Source organism: Struthio camelus, chromosome 4 (genome assembly GCF_040807025.1).
Source record: "Struthio camelus isolate bStrCam1 chromosome 4, bStrCam1.hap1, whole genome shotgun sequence".
NCBI classification, from domain to species: Eukaryota; Metazoa; Chordata; class Aves; order Struthioniformes; family Struthionidae; genus Struthio; species Struthio camelus.
The window spans coordinates 56,559,909-56,580,843 of record NC_090945.1 but is presented as its reverse complement, the minus strand read 5'-3'; the positions used below and the strand labels follow the sequence as shown (position 1 = coordinate 56,580,843).

The 20,935-nt window shown below is 37.3% G+C and overlaps 1 protein-coding gene across 7 annotated transcripts in view; it reads right to left on the bottom strand.

Moving 5' to 3' along the window:
- Positions 1-8,531: 8,531 nt before the first annotated feature.
- Positions 8,532-20,935, bottom strand: part of CLOCK (clock circadian regulator) — a 65,674-nt gene continuing 53,270 nt past the window's right edge. For 4 of the 7 annotated variants that reach the window (XM_068942860.1, XM_068942859.1, XM_068942862.1 and 1 more), the window contains 7 exons: positions 20,473-20,573; positions 19,503-19,592; positions 18,599-18,757; positions 16,809-17,015; positions 13,786-13,994; positions 13,212-13,467; positions 9,799-10,936 (listed from right to left, as the gene is read on the bottom strand). In XM_068942860.1, coding sequence (XP_068798961.1) covers positions 10,751-10,936; positions 13,212-13,467; positions 13,786-13,994; positions 16,809-17,015; positions 18,599-18,757; positions 19,503-19,592; positions 20,473-20,573 — 1,208 coding nt within the window. In that variant the 3' untranslated portion in view covers positions 9,799-10,750. Of the gene's footprint in view, positions 10,937-13,211; positions 13,468-13,785; positions 13,995-16,808; positions 17,016-18,598; positions 18,758-19,502; positions 19,593-20,472; positions 20,574-20,935 lie in introns of all 7 variants that reach the window. The other 3 variants (XM_068942863.1, XM_068942864.1, XM_068942861.1) reach the window with 3 other exon arrangements.

The window sequence follows — 20,935 nt, the reverse complement described above, 5'->3', positions numbered from 1 at the left end:
GTTATTTTCAGTATTGTTTTTGATTATTCTCATAATTCCTTTCATACAGGCTAAAATAATGATTTATACTTAAGGTGATGAAAGTTTGCTAAACTTGTTTCAGGTATTGTTATAAACACCAATTATAAAGGCTTTATGAACTGATAGCAAGTTGACAACTTAGGTTATATGGGTTACTGAAATACATGCTTTTCCTCTGCTGTTCAGTGAGGACCTGGGTTCTGAATTAATAGCTTGGGCAACCCGCTAAGATTTTAACTTTAACTAAAATCTTTTAACAAAGATTTGAATAGCAGAGGAAACGCATGTATTACTTGTAAAGTAGAAGATAGGGTTTTAATATTATGTAATTTGCCTTATTGAAGCTAATGTAAGATGGAGGGTTACAAATTAGACTGCTCAATTTAAAGCCCAAGAACAGACCATTCCCTAGTCCTTCTCTTGAATTTCTCTGCCAAGAAACACCCCTTAATGCCAGATTTCTCTAAACTGCAAGACTGCGGCAGCTCCATACCTTTCAAGACACACTAGTGTGAAATAATTTCAGGCTCCAGGTCTCAACATTCATGTCTGGACCTGAAGGAAGGGAGCTGCTTGGCAGGACTGCAGTAAAACCCTGGATGATGCAATGTTTTTTGTTTTGTTTTAAACCCAACAATGTAGCCAATAACTGTGTCCTGTTCTTTCCCACAGCTTAGAAACACTGTTACTGGAGTGTGCCTAAATCCTGACTCGGAGGGGATTTGTAGCAGAGGTCATGTTAAAGCAGGGAAGGAACAGGGAACCCGAGGTAGGGACAGGCCTTAACTTCTAAGTGCTTACTGGACTACTGCGGTGTTGTATAACCAAAAGTGCTGCTGCTGGATTACAGTGTGTTCAGAAGGACGTGTCCTGGGTAAAGTCACCGTGGTGCTGCAGGCTGCAGTTTGTTCCTCTAAAATTCCCTGCTCAAAAAAAAAAAAAAAAAAAAAAAAAAAAAAAAGAGCCAAACCAATTGGCCAAATTCCAGTGTAGACATTTTCTAAACGTTATATGCAGTACTTACTTAAAGGTGTCTTTTGATGATCGTAATTGTTTTAATATCAAAAATGAAACTATATAATATGTTGTTGGTAGTGGTAAATGTGAAGGTGCAGAACAAATCTACACTGCTACTATTGCAGACTTTACCGTGATGCCAACTACTACTTTTGAGCAGTCACGGCAATGTATTTGATGTCTAATTATGGCCAGGAAGATAGGAATTTAGTTTGAATGCTGGTCTTAAATCAGTGTTTGTGTTTAAAAACTTAAATCCTTGAAGACCTATAATCTTGTTTATCTATTATAAAATTAGCTATCTAGGCCCTGAAATTTTAGCAAAAGTTTTAGCAGGCACTTTAGTAGTTCCTACAAATCATAGCAGTTCAACTCTGTTGGAATCTTTCAAAATTTAAAGGGTCTGGTCTAGTCTAGCCTAGTCATGATGTAATTGAAGTCTTTTGATGACCAAGGACTCTAATGATGTATTTTTAGCAGCACTGTTTGCTGCCCTACATCTAGTGGACAGTGTCCTTTCACACAGCCTCGAAGCACTTGTCAGACACCAGCCATCTCTCTTGAATGTTGGCCCGTTCAGTTGTTAGGGATTTTAGCAGCTTTCTTCATTTCCTCCTCGATGCTGCATTGGCACCAAAGAAGCGGGCAGCACTGGGCTGTGCTGAACTATCTATAGACAGATTGCATGAGGAAAGGTGGCTTAGCCTTCAGAGGAACTCTGCATCAGAAACTCCTAAATTTTAATAAGGCTTTTTCTTTAATGAAAAGATACTGAAAATAGGGGGTCTTACCTGAAGAGGTATGTTACTGGTAACTGGTTTACTGATCACTGTGTACTGGTAACTGAAGTAAATCTGCTTGCTGTAGCTGAAACAGTTCAGGGAAGTACATGGTGGGCAAAAGAAGGGAGATGGGCTGATGCTGCAGTAACTCTTGATGCTTTCTGAATTCAGACTCGGGGACCTGAGCTAATGTTCTGGTGCTTGAGAGGCTGAAGTTTTCTTCTTAATGAATCTGCGTCAGCTCTAATTTGCCCCCTCCTCACCCCCTGTATTTTGGAAGAAGTTAGTTATTGATTTTGTTTTAGTCTGCTTACTTAATCTCTCTTGGCTTCTCCCTATTCCAAAAGCTAGATTCAGGAGGAACCACGTGGCATGTACAGCTGGTTGAACGAACTGTACAGTAGGCTCATTGGTGCACCTTTGTTTAATTTTTTTCCTCCTTTCAAGAGCCTCAATGAGTTGCACCTTAGAGGAGCCAGGCTTGTGAGACTAGATTATTTTGTCTATTCCACGTCTAGCCGCAGCATTGGCTTGCTATCTATCTTCCAAGATTTTGACAGGACAAACTATTTACTGACTGATAGGAGCGTTAAACCAGAGTTAAAACAAAAAAAGCTGAACGGGCTGGATAGGGAGAGGGTCAAGATTTAATGTTTATAGCAATACTCCAGCTATAAAATGGTAGCCAAACCCTTAAGGGGGTGGGGGGGACGACGCTTAAGGAAGGATAAGAGAACTCCTGAGGTTACTAAAACAACACACACATCAGCTTCATTTCACTTGTACAAATAAATATGGTCAGTAATTGGTTTTAAAATGGTCTGGATTGATTTACTTTCTGATGAGTCAAACAAACAAACAAAAAAAGTAGGGGAACATATGAAAAATATTCAAAAGTGCCCAGTGTGGGTCTGTTTTAGTGTGTTTAAGCTGATCAGGTCACTCTGCCATTGGCAGGGCTGAGAATTGCAAAAAATCTTCTGTTAAGTTAAATACAACATGTGGTTCGAGGCTGCAGGGCAGGCCTGATGCTGTACTGGTGGGCTAGTGTGTCACACGTGGGCTTATCATGTCCTGAGGCATTAAGAGATAGCACTTTTGGGGAAAGGAGCCAGTGGTTTTATTAGCCAGCTAAGGCCCTAAGCTTTTTCATGAACACCATCTAGAAAAAGCTTAAATGATCATGTTCTCTTTTAAAAGTGTTTTCTCTTGCATATTAGAATATGAAACAAACACTTAAGGTAACTAACTAACTAGCTGAAGTTTTAATTATCACACTATGCAATTTCTTGTTCCTTTATAGCTGCAGAATGTTAAATATAGCAAGTGAATATTTAAGTGTTGAAGGGAAGGCTTTGCAAATCTCTGCGCCTGCCACATGGAAAACATGCGACCGTCTAACACAAATTTCCCATCTGTCTTGCAAGTAAGTGTCATTACGGAAGTAATTTTCAGCCCGGTGAGTTCAAAGGAGCTTCTAAAGCAGAAACGTGTAAAGCAGCGTGTGCACACAAATGAAGCCTTAAAGTGCACTCCACCTAGAACTCATTGCCATGCAGGCTTGAGTAACAGAAGCAAACTTGGCTGTACAAGTGATGATGCGCTGTTCTGTTGGGATGAAGAACGTTCATATCAGCTAAGATGCTTAAAATGAGGCTGCTGTTAGCTTTAAAGGTGCATAATTTATTTACAAATTTTTAGGTAAAGGCTGTCTCATTACATTTTAAATGGCAAAGTGCAGTAAGCAAAGATTAAGATAACGCTATATCCTGCCAGTGCAAAGTTTTCAAAAACATAGTGAACCAAAGTACAGGTACAGTTCACAGCACTGAAAAGCAAGCCTGTTCTTAAAGCAGCTTTAACAGGTATGTATATTCTAGGCTAGTGCTAGGACTTGCTCTCTGAAATACAGCATAGCAGTTAGCTACCAGTCTGGGAAACCTGGAAGTTAGTTAAGGAGTGACTGTATTCACCCAGTTCTGTAAACAGCATGCTGCTGCTGTACAAGCTCCCGCTCGCTTTGATCGCACCACCAGCTCAGGACAGACTGTGCAGGAGCCTGCAGTCTGGTTGGTGCTTTTATTCACAGCAGTGGTCTTGCAACACCTTGTTTCTAGAAGGGATGATTAGTTGAGCCTATGGGCTAGTCCCAGAGTTTAATATATTTAAAAAAAAAACCAACACTCAGGCCTGAAGGAAGAGCATCGTGCAGTTTCACCCCAATCCATTTCATCCTAAGGTAACAAGTTATCCTTAATTAGTCCTATGTCCCTGAAACTTATGCAATGGCATTTGCTTTTCCATAATGACTTGGGATCATTACCTTGCCTTTATTAATTGTGGTAGTAAACCACAGTCGAAGTCAAAACTCTTACTAAGTTACAGCTACAGACTTTTGCCAACGTAGATACAGGTTAAATTTAACCTGTACTGCTCTCATAATGGTTGCACCTGTCTATATGTAGTAGGTACTACAGGTATGTATTCTGGATGATTTAAATCTCATTCCTAAGGGAAAATGTAAGTGCTAAATAGGTGTAACAGTAATACGCTCTCTTCTAATAGCTGACATCATCTGGAATTTGTATCACTAATGTTTGAGACGCAGAAGCGTTGAGCTAACCAACCTTTGACTTTCTAATCTTTACAGCTGCTTCACACTTGTATTCTCCTGTAAGTGTAGTTCTGATTTCTGAGCTTGCACAACAGCAAAATGTCACTGAACAACATTGCTTCATGTGTGGCAGCAGTTATAATTAAAATTCTTGATAAGGTTATGGAAAAATATTTCCAAAGTTCAGTTTTAAGAAAACTGATGATCTTGCTTCCTACTTGCTATCACTCTTATCACTGCTGGGTGTAATAGTTATAAACTACACAACTTTGATAGCAAATTCTGTTTAAGAGTCCTGATGTGTAAGGTGTTTATGGCATCTAAAACCAGTATACAGCCTGTACAAGTATTACTTAATTCCCAAAGGCAAAAAAGATCACCATCTTCACCCTGGCATGTAGTAGGGTACTACTGAAAGAAAGGAACTGCAGACTGTAAAAACATCTAAACCTACTTTTCTACAGATATTCAGCTTCAGTTAGGACTTCCAGACTTTCCTTGAACGTTTAATTTCAAAATTCCAGATTATTAAATTATTGACATTCACACCTCTGATCAGTGCAAAAGGATGAGTAAGAATGGATGTGAGCACCCTAACTGGTTATCACACAGCTCTTACAAAGCATCACTACATGCTCTAACTGGGTTGTGCTCTTAGCCAAGTGAAGTCTTTGCTTCCTTCTTCAGGGGCAGAGCCTGCATTTCAGAGCACCTGTACACTTCTTTAAAAACACTATTGTTTGAAAATTCACCAGCAGAAGCAATAACCTAGAAAGGGGAGGTAAAAGAAGGCGGTTTTGACTATGCCAGAAGCTGAGAAAGGGCCAAGTATAAACTTTCCCTTGCCCATGACTATAGTCTGCAGTGCTGCTCAATCATTTTGACAGACCACAGTCTGTATGCATGAAGATACAAAAGTAGTCGCAAGCTGTGCACGTTCAAACAAGCTGTGTAATTTCAAGACAGCAATGTAAACACACAAATCAAAGGTCTCTACACATTAGAGTGGGCCATCAATTTATGAAGAGATACAGAGGGTAGACAAGAAAAATACAGTATGCGTTTTTTACCAAACATCTCACAAGTCATTCATCTGGGTAGGGGAGAGAAGAGAAGATTGACATCAAGCAACTTTTCACAAGTCATTTGTCTGGAGAGGGAAAGTGCCTCTGATGATACATTTGTGGAAATGGTAAGAGAGCTCTTCACGCTGGAGCTGTCTGATAAGTGTGACATCAAGCAATTCAAAAAATTCTAGAGCTTTATAAGCTACAAGAAGCAAAATTTTAAATGAGTTACATTTATTCAGTTAAAAATTGACAGTTAGTAATGGTCACATGAACACCAGGGAATTGTATCTACATCTCCTGACGTCAGTATGAGCGGCACTATTTTTTTTTAAAATGCACACAACTGTAATGCCAGTTAAAAAATACAAAACAAAACTGAAACTCAAGACACTGTGAAATCAACACTGCTTAAAAACTCAAAAGTTCAATCTGATATATTTTAAAATAAATACTTTTCACCTTTCTTGTTTAAAAAAAAAAAAAAACCTGCTTTCAAAGCAGTAACTTCTTTAAGACCATTCCCAAAAGTGTTTCATAAATAACTTTCCGTTGATTGTCTATTAGTGCAGCACCTCTCAGTCTTAGCTGGGGTCTCTATATTAGGCCATACAGTATTTTGTTCAGACACAGTGTTTTGTTTTGTGTTTTTTCCCCTCCTTTTTATTTAGGTAAAATTTCTTTGAATATAGCATTTCATGCTGGCAAAATTCATGCAGATGACAGCATGAAGCATAGCAGAGCCTAAAATTACCTGTTTAAAAAAAAAAAAAAGCGAGCGAGTGAGAGAGAGAGAGAGAGACAAGGAATGTAGTGTTAAAAAATCATGATACTGAAAAAGCAACTACCCAGTCTCATGGACAACCAAGACAATTTCAAACATTCTTTCACAGTTGTCTCATCTACTACAATTTGTTTAAATATGTCTTTTTTTATCCAAATTCGCTTCAAATTCTTTTCAACTTTTTCCACCAGGGATACATAAAAAAATAAAAATTATTAAAACTAGTCTCTTTTTTCCCTTTTAATCAAAATAACCATTTTTGTAGCCCTCTGACTGTACATCATTTTAATAACAATTTCAAACAGAGAAAATTATGAATCTGACATGTTTGGCATCTCCTGATGCCAGGACATTTAACACACTCATAACAATACCTGGGTTAAATCTCCAAAAATACAAACAGTTATTGAATTATCTTCAACATTCAAAAAGGCCACATCTGTAAACCTTCAGTACATCTTCATGCAAATTATAATCCTAAGGGACACTTAGGATTATTGAACAGGCAAATGAGCCTCCAGATGATTCTCTCATAGGCAACTGTGCAACTTAAAAAGTCTCCTTCAAAGGACGCTATTATCGTCGGGCCTTTCCCGTAGCCATATTAAAACACAAAGCCAACCAGTTTTAGAAGCCTTTTAATCTTGCACTTTGAGCCTCAAAGGACCACCATATTAAAGAAACATTTTCCAGAAATGTCTCTCTTGACAGTTTTATGCATGTTATGCCTTGATGCCCCCCTTTTTAACAGTTTCACTGCCTAAAGAAATAAACTGTTTCCAAATAGTCTTTTCAGTAAAGTGCTTGTTATTACTCCAAAAAAAGGAAAAGAAAGTGCTATTTGACTCTTCAGAGAATTTCTGTGAAAAACTGCCTGATAGAGCTGTATTGTATTTATTTTTATATAAAGCTGAAATGAGACCTATCTGCTGTAAGGATACTGGGTTACTAATTTTGGTGTTTGGCAGTAGGCGAGATGCCCACAAAAGGTGGTGACACACTGGAACCGTAGTGCAGAAGGTGAACCTTCTAGATGAAATGGAAGGCATATGGAGAGCTCCTACTAGAATCCTTTCATATATATATACAAATATAATATATATTAAATATAATATAAAAATAGCTATATTCTTTTTCTCTGAAATTATCCTAGAAGCTTTTCTTCAAATCCTCACTCATCACAGGCAAACAATTTCTGTCTTCTCACTGTCAGGCAAGTATGCTGTATTTTTTCGCTCCATTATTGTCATCAGAGCATTTCTTCATGAATACAATCCTCTCCCTAACCAACTCCTTCCCTTCTGTCGTAGTCATTCCATAACGTTCACTCTCCACAACCTGCAGCATCACAGCATTCATTATCATACTCTTTATTAGGATGTTGCAAATAAGTCTTATGACTGTAATAAAAAAGTCAGGCAGAAGCAAAAGGCTGATTAAGAAAGAGGAAAGAGTCCGGTCATCTTCCCACTAAAAATCAAGGACAGTTTAGCAGTCAACTAGTAGGAGAAGCCACAGACCCTTGACATATAAATCTTTTAGTTGTTACCTGTCAAACAAAGCATCTGCATCCTTGCACAGAATCTGGGTGAGGGACTATGTACTCACTTTTTTTTTTTCTTTAATAAAAGTTTGCCTGATTCATGGTAGGAATGTTTCCAAATGCATGCTATATTTTTCCAGTTTCTTTGAATTTCCCCATCTTCTATACTTTTCTCTATTAGCTGGTAGTTCTAACTGAATGACCTCTCTCTGAGGTTACACAAAGCTTCGTGATCAAAGCATACATTTCTATAGTTCTCTTCCAGTAGCCATGCTATTCTCATCATCTAACTTCTCTCACCTGGTTTAGCCTTTTTACTGACAGATCTATAGCAGCACACCAGAACAGCTGGGGAGGGGGAGAGGGGAAGTGAAGTTTAAATGAAGCTTTAGATAAAAAGCTGCATTATTCAACTGTCTGGCTAGTATTTTTTTTTTTTTTTAATTCTCAGTGTAATAGCTTATTCAACCTATTTTACCACTATTCAATAGTTCTAACAGCACTATTAAAGCTCTCCCAGTTTTCTTTTTTAGTGCTAGATTATTATTGTAATTGGTTAAAAATTTTATCTAAGCTATTTTTTATTAAGCAAAAGTACTGATAGCACAGACCTCTAGTCAATGCAGCTTAGTTTAGACATAGGTGGAATGGTGTGATAGGCATAGTAGAGCAAGGCAAGATTTCTTTAGACAAAACTTTACAGAAAGGGGTTTCTGACAATTATTCCAGCTCAGAGAACGCCAGAAATCCCTTTAAAGAACTGCAATTGTTCCTTGCTGTGTTTGGTATTGGCATCTATTTCTTGCTCCAGGTTCTCTTTGGTACTGTATTTCTCACACTCTCCTTCCTTGTTCACTACTGTGCTTTTTGGTGCCAAACTCTTGCTTTATAGCTGGGGAATAACACAGACCTAATGGAGGGACAAGTGCAGCAGCAATGGCTAGCCTTAAAAGGTAACCAGTCTTACCAAATGCTTGCTAAACTGGTGTTACCTTCCTGTGGGTTTGGTTCAACCAATAATACAATCACACTGTTTCATAATATAAAATAGTCCATTGCCTTTTGATTACATTCATTCAACTTCTCCTCAGTATTCAAGATTAATCCAGCTTTCTCTCCCTAGTACTAATTTCAACTGGTTTTTGTTGTTTCTTTTAATTATCAGATCTACCTTCATTTATTCATTTTCTTCTGAAGTTGTCTTTTTCACAAACTAGTACCATAAAAATCTACTTAACATTTACTTAAAATAGCACATCTTATCTGTTGGATCTTTTTATTATCTTTACAGAGTGAAGTTGCCCTCTGAAGTCTTAGTTCAGTGATATCTCTTAAATCAATAGCCTGGTAGTGTTAAATGCAATCATGATCTCCCCCAACACATACTTTAAACGCCAAAAAACTAAAAAATTTTTTGTAAAAAATCAGATTACTATTCCTGCTCCTGCAAAAGGAGTAACATCTATTTTAGATCTATTAAAAAGAGTATTACCCTCAAGGTCCGAGATTTTAGAGAGTATTCTGTGAGATTAGTGTTTGAGGGGGAGGGCCTCTCAGAAACGCTCGTGATCTCAACTCAGACCATTACTACAATGAACACAGTACAGAAATAGCTATGAAGTAGATACACAAGTTAGGCCGACAATGTACTAAGACTTCAAAATTGAAAATGGTTACAGATTCAAGACACTGTAATTCAAGATGTTCAACATTATCACCTGAATTAAAATCAAGGCACTATGGGGTTTTTTGTTGTTAAAATGACCCTGAATCAGTTCTGACTAAAGAAAGGTCTAATTTTGGAAGGAGAATAAAAAGATTCCAACATATTTTAACAAGTTACAATTCTCACCACAGAGAAAGTGGTTAAAAAGTGCCCAAAAGGTTATTAAATGTAAAGATACTTTTGTGCAAATTACTCCTATAACTGAAACATTCTTGAAAATTACTGCCTTTTTTTTTTTCTTTTTATACCTTTTACATAAATATTTCCAACTATGAACTATATCAAAAGATAACTTTGGGGAGTAAAATTCCAAACCATCCGCAGGAAAGCAGTGCAAATTCCTATTTTCCAAATAAAACGATGAATTGATTAAGAAATGATTGATGATATTCATGAATCTGAATGTTCTGAACCCTGATGCGTGATCACCAGTTCGAACAGCTTCATCAATAATTTAACCTCGAGAAGTCAACTAACGGACACACTATACCTCACCGAACAAACCGCGACATCACAGACAAAGCACGAACGAGAGACTTGTGCCCACATTAAAGGCGAAAATAATGATGCATCATGTTGTAAACAAAAGGCTAGAACAGAAGAAAACATTAGTCTGAGTATGGTGTGAGAATTCAGGGAAACATATTCAAACCTACAAATAACAGATTACGTTTTCATGCATCATATAAAATATTTTGCTCTTTCTCCTTTTATGCAGACATATACACAATATTTTACAGCATCTGTACAACAGAGACCTGGATTTCACACAACATTTTGAAAAAATTTACTGTCCCATAGTTATCTGAAAAAATTAGATTTTTTTTGGACTATTTTCCTGGCATTATTGTCAGCTAATTCAAACAATTGCTCCATGTCCATTTTAACACTTCAAAAATTTACAGGACTGATAAAAAATACCGATATTTTCAGCATCCCTCTCATTTCAGTCACAACTTGAGATTTCACCTGGATAAACTAACACATGGCAGCAAATCCTTTTGAACACAGAAACTGGGGCAACTACGAGGCCCCATCCTCATCTTGCGGCTTCTCTTTAACAGATTCCAGAAATTAGATGATCTCAATACTGTGGTGTTAGAAAGCCTTCGTACTTCTAGCTTTGTAGCCTCAGTGCAACTGTTTATGGAACAGCCCCTCCTGGTAGTTTGCTTCAAAAAGAAGCAGAGCCCCTGCTATTGCGGCTGAACTTTGGAAGGATCAGTCATCTTGTCAGTTCTGTGCCGGGAAAGTTGCTGTTGCTGCTGCTGCTGAGATTGATGCTGCTGGTGGTGGGACTGAGTAAAAGTGCTTTGTTGTAGTGGGAAAGCAGCAGAAAGGATAAGCTGCGCTGACTGATTTCCATGAAGTAACCTGGATGTCTAAAGCATGCAAACAGAAAAAAATCATTTTCCCTGCTGCACTGAGAAACGCAGGCCTGGCTGGTTTTGTTGTTGTTGTTGTTGTTTTTTGTTTTTTGTTTTAGCTTTTCATAAGGGTTCGGTTCAATCTAAATAATTTTCTGGCTTTGGTCACTTACACTGAACAAATAATGCAAAGATTAATTCATGCTAATACACCTAATTAGAGAAAACAGTATTTTCAGCATCTGACCAGTTGATAAAGCAATTGTAACTGAATTTGTAATTGCCAGTGACCATGGATAGGAACACATAGCAGTTTTATCTCCATTTAGAATCACAGGAGCCTAACAGGGCTCAGGGAAGCAGTTTTAACATGTCCAGGTGGCTGTCACTGCAGTCAAATGAAAAACATAGTGCATGACTTTCTCCCCCAAAGTCAAAGCAAGCAATCAAAGAAACTCTGCCACATCTGTAGATCCAAACACCTCTTTTGAAGGAGATTAAATGCTATCTCCAATAGTACTTATTCTTAATTTTAATCCTCTTAGACCCCAAAAATGATGGTATTTAAGAAAAGCAATTAAGGATGAGTATAAATACACTTGAATGTCTCAGTCCAGAAGAACAGTTCTGGATTAGGAAGTAAACTACATCAGCTGTGGCACCTACAGAATTTGACTGCAAGAAGCCCCAGTGAGCAGAGGCAGGAACAGCACCAGCCTTTTCTCCTTTTAAAGAAGGGAGAGAGAAGAAAAAAAAAAAAGTATTTGTTTTATTTAAACTCTAGCACTTAAGTAATTGAATTAGAAACCTAAACTTCTGCCTAGAAAGAAATTCTAGGAGCAGAACGGATCTTTGGAGATTGTTAGGTTTCACAAATCTGTTTTTCATCAGAATGAAGTCAGAACTCTGCAAGCTTTTTAATTTAAAAAGCAGAGATCCAGAGACCTTCTATCTGTGAATAGCCTGCTTGTTATAATATTTATCCGTGGTATGAGAGATCACATTCAAATCTGTGCTGTGGTTCAATTCAGCTCAAGAATCTCAGTCTCCCACTACATAAATGAGAGCTCAAATACAAATCACTAGCTATCCTTCAGCTCTCTCTTTGATTAGAGATTTCAGCTCACAGCTGAAAATACTTTGCCTGATGCATGACTGAAATAGTTATATTCCTATGAAAATTTTTTTTCAACAAGGCAGTATTTTCTGTCAGTGACCCAGTCAAAGAAAATTTGATTCAGCCCTAAACAGATCTTGAACTATTCCTTCTGCATATAAAGGTAAGTTCAGTCTCCAGTTATCTACTGCATTGCATATATTCCCCCTTAACACAGGACCCCTCACATTCAGTGCAAAAGGGAGACTGCACATAGTAGGGCAGAATAAACACTTACTGCAAAATAAAAATTTTAAATTATGTATATTCTTAGAGAAAAAAATCTGAAATTCCCAGAGTACTTTAAGAATGTTAAGAATGTACAGAAATTACATAGTGAGTTGCATGGCTTTTAGAGCTTTCTTTGGTGAAGGAACACTATAGAGGCCAAACTGAGATTTGTAATCCACCCCTTTTTGGGGGCAATTCCTCTCTAATGTTCTAAGCTAACAGTGTATCTCCCTCATCAGCATTACCTTCTGTGTGAGCTATGTCCCAGTGTTTAAGTTAAATCAACAAATAGAAACAGATTTGCTTTTGAATTCTGCCTACTTTCTGTTTTTCCCCTCCTCCTCCCCTTTTTTGAGGCATTTCCTTTTTCTCTAAACACCTTGAGTTTTGCCATCCTTCTCTTTTGATCCATTTTCTCTTTCTCTTTTCCCACTTAAACCGTCAGGTTACCTGCTGCTCAGCCAGCCCTGTAGCCTAGATGTTATGTCCCACGTGCTTATGGGGACATGCCTTGCCTTCAGCTGCATGCTGCTTCCCAAACAAGCAATTCTGTGCAAGACCCTCTCTCACACTTTCTTGCATTACTATATGACTAGAAAGAAAATGCAGGGTGTTTTAAAAGACCTGTTCCTTTGTCTAGTGCTCAGTGAAGAGCAGCAATTAATGTAGGGATGAAGAAGATATAAAAGAGGACCTAGCAGGGACTGAAACTACAGGATAGACTACCTCGCTTTAAAGGTGGTAGGATTTTACAGAATGTCTACCAAATAAACTTATCTCATGCATCAGGCTTGTTCAGAGGTTGTTTTAAGCACCATGTTTTCAGATAAAGCACCTCCAGGATAAGCTAACAATGCTGAAAGCGTCAGTACTTCAGAAAGTTTCTAGAGAATGCTGCATTACCTGTAGGAACTGTTGAGGGTGCTGGGTCAGCTGCGGCTGAGCTGGTTGCTGAACGGTGGTGAGCTGCTGCTGATGTTCTTGCTGACTTTGCTGCTGCTGCGTTATTGACAAAGTCTGTGGCTGCTGCTGTTGGGCAGCAAAAGTGGGATAAGCTGTCACCACCTGTCCCATAAACATAGTACTTGGTACCATTACTGCTCCACATGCTACTGGGGCTGTGACAAGTTTTGTTACAAGTTGCTGACCTTGAGAAAATCTGATAAAGGAAAAAGAATATTTTATTTCTTTCCTAAAGAAATTCCCCAAAATCAAGCATCAGGTGCAGTTGAAAAATGCAGGTTTTGATTGTCAGTTTTATTTCTTGCTGCAACACCAATTGTTTTGCTAAACCTGAGAACACGTTATTTTGGGCAAAACTTAGTTTAACAGCTATATCTATTGTACTGTACACGTAGTTAAGAGAGTTAAAACCACGTGATTTTTTCAATGTTACTTTTGTCCTTTTTGAATACGACATAGCTACTTAACCATACCATTACAGCAAGTCATTTGAGTATCAGCCTTCAAGACTTACCTGATCTGTCTATCCTGCGTAAAAGTGGTTACTGCAGCAGCATTCTGGTTATTGTTCTGTGGTAAGCTTGAAGGAATCTGGACCACGTTTCCTGTTGTCGGCTGAGAAATCACCATAGTGTTATACAAAGGGGCCGAGAGTGCGTTCTGTGACTGACTGGCAAGAGAAGACTGTTGACTGTGTCCACCAACTACATTTTGTTGATTATGCTGACAAAGAAAAATATTTTGTAAATTAGTCATTTGAAAATAGCTATAAGCACCTAAAAAGAAATACCACGAAGATGATAACATTTTATTTGGAAGTACAGCTGTAGCATAATTTTATTCACATCTCTAAAATCACAGTCATTCACGTCTTATTGCTACGAAGTTTTCATGACTAAAAAATTCAAAATTGCTTTTAATTCAAAATGTTTTTAGATTTTTCACTAACAGAAGAAATGCACACATTTTTTTAAAGTTCTTTTCCCACCCCATAATTGACACCATTAATGTTAAGCAAGGCTATTTTTATAAAGGAACTAAAAGCAACATCAGGTATTACAGCTGTTCTTCTCATTGTCATTGCCCATACTTTACAACTGCCAATGTTTTCCTATTCTAAATGAATTCCTAATTTAAAGCAAGACAGGTATTTCTACTGATTGCCAATTTGGAAGTGGGACTGGCCTAGGATGTCTGAAAACTTCTTTAGATTAACCTTCCCCCCTCTTAAGGATATTTTTTCAGAATTTTTCAGTTACTTGCATCCTGTTTGTTCATGATCCAGTCTTCCGCTCCTTTAGCATCTCTGTGCCACGCTTAGTCTAAAACGTGCACACCTCCTCAATCAACTTCATACTTCAAATTTTGGAACTAGCTTAACCAGAAGTTGATAAACCGTCCACCCCTACAGCCTGCCTCTTCCATTGAACTGGGGTCTGATGGGGAGAACCCTTTTACAAGATTGTTTCTTCCATGGCACATCAGCACTGTTCTGCCACAATAAGAAAAAAAGTCATGAGTAGGAGCAGAATCCAGATAGGTTTTTAAAAGTTGCACTAATCTAATCAAAAAGTTTAGAGTTAAACAGTTTTTTAACTAATTCACACTTCTAAATATAAGAAGGTCATGGAAGAGATTTTAAAACTGAAAAATGGAGAACAGTTAACAGCTGCAGGATAGTTGTGTGGTTTAAGTTGATGCATCCTTTAGAGGAGAAGTCATGAACTCTGAAACCTCAAATAGGGATAGGAACAAGTTGTCAAAAGGAAGTAGTTAAGAACAGTTAGAAAGGACTCCCATTTTAACATGGCACAGAAATACAAAAACAAGTCTACCTGTGTTTTTACGCAAATATTAAAAGTTTGAGCAACAACATGCAGAACAAAATATTTAAAACAGGGAAAATGACATAATAAACAACTGGAATATAAATATGCTGACAGAAGCCAAATCAGTGGCTTAACACTAATTAATGCTGAGTATACAAGAAAAGACCATGCCACTGAACAAACGACGTCATATGTTAAAGAAAGGAAAGAGTCAGATTAGCAAACTAACCATATAAAGCTAGAGTCCCTATGGATTGAAATCCAGGCGGGTCACAATGAAATCTGTTGATAAATCTGGTATACTGAAGTGGATCATAGTCTTTACACAGGGAAGTCAAGTCTCAAGTATTGTTTTTTTCTAAAGGAGCCAAAGAGCACATTAACCAGAGAGATACTGTGATACCTGCTTTCTTCCATTTCCAGAGTTTAACATATCCATAGATAGTGTGAATGGAGTGTAAATGGGGTGATGAACAAGCTTGCTGGCTGCACTAAAGCTATTCCAGATAGTAGAAATGAGCATCAGCTGTGAAGAACTACAGAACAACTTTATAGTTCTGAATGGCTGGACACAGAATGCTATAAAATCCAACATGGATAAATAAAGTGAGGCACAAGGGCTCTGAGCTGGCTAGGAGCAAGATCTTGGGGTTACAGTATACAATTCTATGCAGACACCTTCACTCAGGAGCAATCAAAAAAATATTCTAACACTGGATTTGTTAAGAAAAGAACACAGAATAAATTATGAAATTTCTAAGTCCACCTTTAGCTTAAGTACTGGCAATGCAGTTCTGCTCTTCCCAAATCTCAAGAAGATAGTATGGAACTTGGGTAAGAGGACACTGAAAAAGACCAGAAGCATGAACAGCCTCCATAAACAAACTGACCAAACCAGTTAGAGCTCTCCAGCTTGAAATAAGAGGCTTCTATGGAGATATGTATGACAGAGGTCTTTGAAATCATGTATGGCACAGAGAAGGTGGAAAGTGAATACCACTCCGTATATTTTCCAGTAGAAGAGCTGGGTGGAAGGTTCAAAAAAAAAAAAAAAAAATCAAGCAAACCAACCCACCCACAAATAACCCTAACCATATATTTGTCAGAAGTAAATAAAGCTGTATAACTCGCTACAAGATACCGTGGATTTCAAAAGTTTACATGGAATCAAAAATAAATTGGATAAACTCATAGAAGAAAAATCCAAAGGCAATGCTGTCACCTATAGCATCTGACTAAAGCTGCTGAAGAGTAGTAAAGCCAGCTGCAGCGGCACCACCATATGCTTGTCTTGTTCTTATGCTTTTCTAGGCGTTTGCTGTTGACCACTGCCAGAACACTGGGTTTCAGTCTCACTTGGTACAAATATTATCACATTATGTGTTCCGTCAACTGAAAATTCACAAAAATTCAAAGAAGAGCAAGCTAAAAACTTTTTTGATAGCAGTCTTTCCAAAAAGCTACCTGTTACATTATTTAACTTGTAGGTTTAAAATAAAATGACAAGATCTGAAATTGTACTAGCAAGAACAGAAATGCACTTCAACTATAAAATTTGGAATATGAAGAAATGAACATGTTTCCAATTATTTCAATGGACGTTGTTCTAATATTTGGGGAGGGGGGCACCGAGGGAAACAAATATCTTGTTTCAGCTCTGATTCTGAGTGTATGTTCCATCCAGCGAATTCACTAATGAGAATGTTACCTGTGTTGCTGTACTCTGCAAAGGCTGTTGCTGTATCATGTGCGGAGTACTTAAATGACCTGTGTTCACTCCACCTTGAATCTGATTAGTCTGAACAACTTGACCTTGCATGTTTATTGGTGTAAGTTGCTGAACGTTTGAAGAATTTCCAGAAGTAAGCTGCACAGAACCAAAGTTGAGTCCAGAAGCTGATTGCTGCAAGAACATCTAAAAAAACAAAAATTAATTCCACAAGTTAGCTTTAAAAAAAATTTGTTAGTTGTTCAAGATGTTACAGAAATACATTTAATTATTTTAAAATAAATATAAGATCAAAAACATATTTCATCTTAGTTATAAGAGATGTTGAGACTGCACTGTAACCATTAAGAGCAAAAGGCCTGACTCCCTTCTTGGGTCAGTATTCAGACACTCTACTATAACTGGTAGAGATAGGACAAAAATTAATCATCCTTAATTTCAGATAAACATTGAGGTTTAATATTTGTTCTGAAAGAAAAAGTACTATTTAAAGACCCCACTTGTAATGAAGTCCACATCTGTCTAAAGACAAAACTGATTAGAGATCAGGCTTCTATCTGTAGTTAAACAGCAGTTAAACAAGTTCAAATGAAGAGAACAATGTCAGAACTGATAGATCCAGGTACAACACAGAGAATGCAATCTTCCTTGGTAATCAGGAAACCATATTGATTACTTTTCCAGCATCATCCCATTTTAATAAGCTTGAGCTCAGCACAAAAATATTTGAGGCTTTACAAAAAGTCAGGCCCAAGACTGCAAAGGGACAGAGGGTAATATGATGTAAATATGCACAGAAAGTGCAGCACTTAAGATACTGGTCCCTAGCTTCCACAGGCTTGAAGAAGGTTCTTCCACAACGCACAGGAAGAGATCAATCTCCCATTGTGAGGCACCTATAAGGCAGTCTACTGCTGGCAGACATATACTAGACATGATAAAATACTGAAAATAGCACGTGCCAGAAACTCCTACTCCTCTGAGTTTAAGCAATATACTCATTACTTCCAGGAAGGAAATTTTTCTGCTCTTCATCCACAACCTATAATAAAAATATTTAGATTCTTTCCTTATGGCATATTTTGTTTTGTTTTGTTTTGTTTTTTAAACTAGAAACACCCAGTAGGATCATTATTATCTTCCACAGCTGGCTGCTGAACAAATGACAAAATTAGAAAAACGAGTATCTGTTAAAATACACAACTCAGGCGGTCAGGTCTTTCTCACTCTCAGTCACTGAATAATGAGTCAGTCCTCTTGACTTTCCATCTTTCTGGCTCAATGTCTACTGCAGTTTGCCTACAAAGTAGAATCACTTCATCTGGAGGGTGGGTAGGAGGGCCACAGCCTGATGATAAGGACAATCTCCTAAGAAACAAGAGGTATGAATTTGAACCCCTCAAGCTAAAAAGGGAGATAAATGCTCTTCTTGTGCATTTTGAGTGAATAATCTAATGGCTGCAAACCTATTTAAGAGTGACAACCACTACGTTCTTGTACGTTTAGGTTTAGGCATGAGCTAGGCTTGAGCCACTCAGGGTTGAAAAGATACACTAGGGCACTTCTGGATACACTCAGATGCAAGATGGAAGGTACCTCAGCAACCATATTGTACAAAACTTCAGATGCTATGGATTTTAGGCACATCAGGTCCAGATGGCAACTGACAGAGGGTAGGGAGGATCACATTTCAGAATTAAATGCCAGAGTCCTATCTTAGACCCCCAACTTCTCTACAGATCTAACCCATAAGAGTTAAGCTAACTCACCTGGAGTCCTTGACCATGGACAATTTGAAGCTGCTCTTGAATCTTACGCAGCTCTTCCTGCTGCCGATGAATATTTGCCTCTATCATGCGCGTTCTTTGCTCTAGCTGGTCCTTTAGATGCTGCATAGCTCCTAACTGAGCTGAAAACTGAAACACAGGCTGTAGTACCATGTATAAATTAAAAGCTGAACAAAAAATAATTACATTTGATTTACAAGCGGTATCCTCCACAGTAGCAGAGAAAGCAAGCACTGTTTTTTAAACTGCTAGCAAACATCTAAGGACAAACTCATTAGTATAAAAATGTCACAGAACTTGTGTTTAATTTATGTCGTATTTAATCGATACACCAGAATTAGGGAATTAAAAAAAAAGAAAAAAATCCTTAGCAGAAGACATTGACCAGCATCCAAATAACCAAGACTCAATAAAAAGCTACAAGTCAGTGTAACTGGCTGTAAGTCAACATAACCTCTTGACACCTATATGTACCCTCAAGGATACAGAGAGGTCTTCTGTCTGTCCTGATACAGCTGTTCTTATTTCATAGAAGTATTTCATAGACTAAGTTGTGTTCTATTACAAGCACGTGCATGGAAAGGTATAGGTGTAGTACAGGCACTCCAAATTCATACCCTAAAACATTTCTTCTTAAATTGCTTTTACGTCTATGTTCTTAACGGCCAAGGCCAAAACAACTATTTCCACAAAACAGTGAGAAGAAAAAGAGAAAAGGAAAATTTCAAAAATGGGAAATTTGCTCATTTCATGAGAATAATATTAAAGGTGACGAGAGCACAAAGGAAATGCTCAAAGAATTCAGCGAAAGAGAAGTTAACCTTATATTCAGGAACAAGATCTTTTTTAAAAAGTCAGTCAATTAATAAACCAGCTTAATGCATACCTGGGACATGCCGGGCTGGAGCTGTAAAGCTGCAGGCTGAGACATCACTGGCTGCGCTAGTGGTTGTCCAAGTGACTGGGAGCTTAAAGACTAGGATTTAAAAAATTGTTGTATTAGTGGAAGAGAATGAACTTCACAGCGTATTTCTTTATAGAAAGTGTCATTTCTAAAATAGCGTAATATGAATATAGGATAAAGACAGGTGTTTCCTGAAATGTCTAACCCTAAATATTACAGCATTAAGAACACACAAGAGCAATTGATTATACAGATTATCTCTCGTTTCACTGCTAAAAGTAGTAGGTGTAAAACAGCAAAAACATAAATTGCTATTACAATTGTTTAAAACTTTCTTGTTGGTATTAAGGGCAAATATTTTTCCAACCATTTTTAAAGCTGACACTTTGATTTATTTTTAAACTAGTAATTTAAACAATGTCTATTTTAATAAGCAAACTATCTTTGAAGCGAACGCATTAATTCAATTCAAGTATGAGCACCAAATGCAGGATGCATGTTATTTTCTTACATTACCAAGATTTCAGAAACTATATGAAAGTATTTGCTGATATTATGAAAAGCATATATCTATAAGAATTCTCTATAGGGACACACAGTATTATGTTGACAATTATTTATATAAAAATACAGAATCTTCTAAAGAAGCTATGTGAGAATGAGCGCACAGATTCAGACTCAAGTATGCAAACCCTAACACTTGAAAAATAAATACTTCATTTAATTAACATGAGTATATGCTTAATTATAGTACTCCCTTAAATTGTAATAATTTGAAGTTATATATTGATGATAATTCTGAGAGTCGAGTTCCCCAAGTGAGATTTTTAGAGTTTAAACTCTGTATTTTTTCAGAAAAAAAAAAAAAAAAGTAGTTTACATGGATTTAACAGAATATTTTAAATGTGAATTATATTGCTTTAAATATCACAATATTTCTCTTCTAAGTTACCTGACTACTAAGAGATGATCTTCTTTGTGCAGTCTTTTCATGAGCAGATAAACTTTGCCTTGGAGGAGTGCTAGTGTCCACTGTCATTTTAGTTGGCGTTGCTGACAATGGTCACAGTTAAAACAAAGAGACACGTTAATAATAGTCTCCATTCTGCAACACAGTACTCACATCGCATAAAGCTTTTCCTGAATAAAAAGCCTTAAGGCTTGCAATTTTTAGTCTGAATATCTGATAATAACGTAATCTGACGGACTGAAATACGATGCTCTGGAGCTGCTATTGTACGTTTAGAAGTAAAAGTCATTACACAAACTCTGAAAAAATGAACAGCCAGTATATCTTAGAACTATCAGTTCAACTGCTGAAAAGGACATTTTCACTGACATACTTTTAATAAAACAATAATTAACTGCTAGACATGTATCTAATTAATATATCACAGAAAGCCTTCACTAAGAAG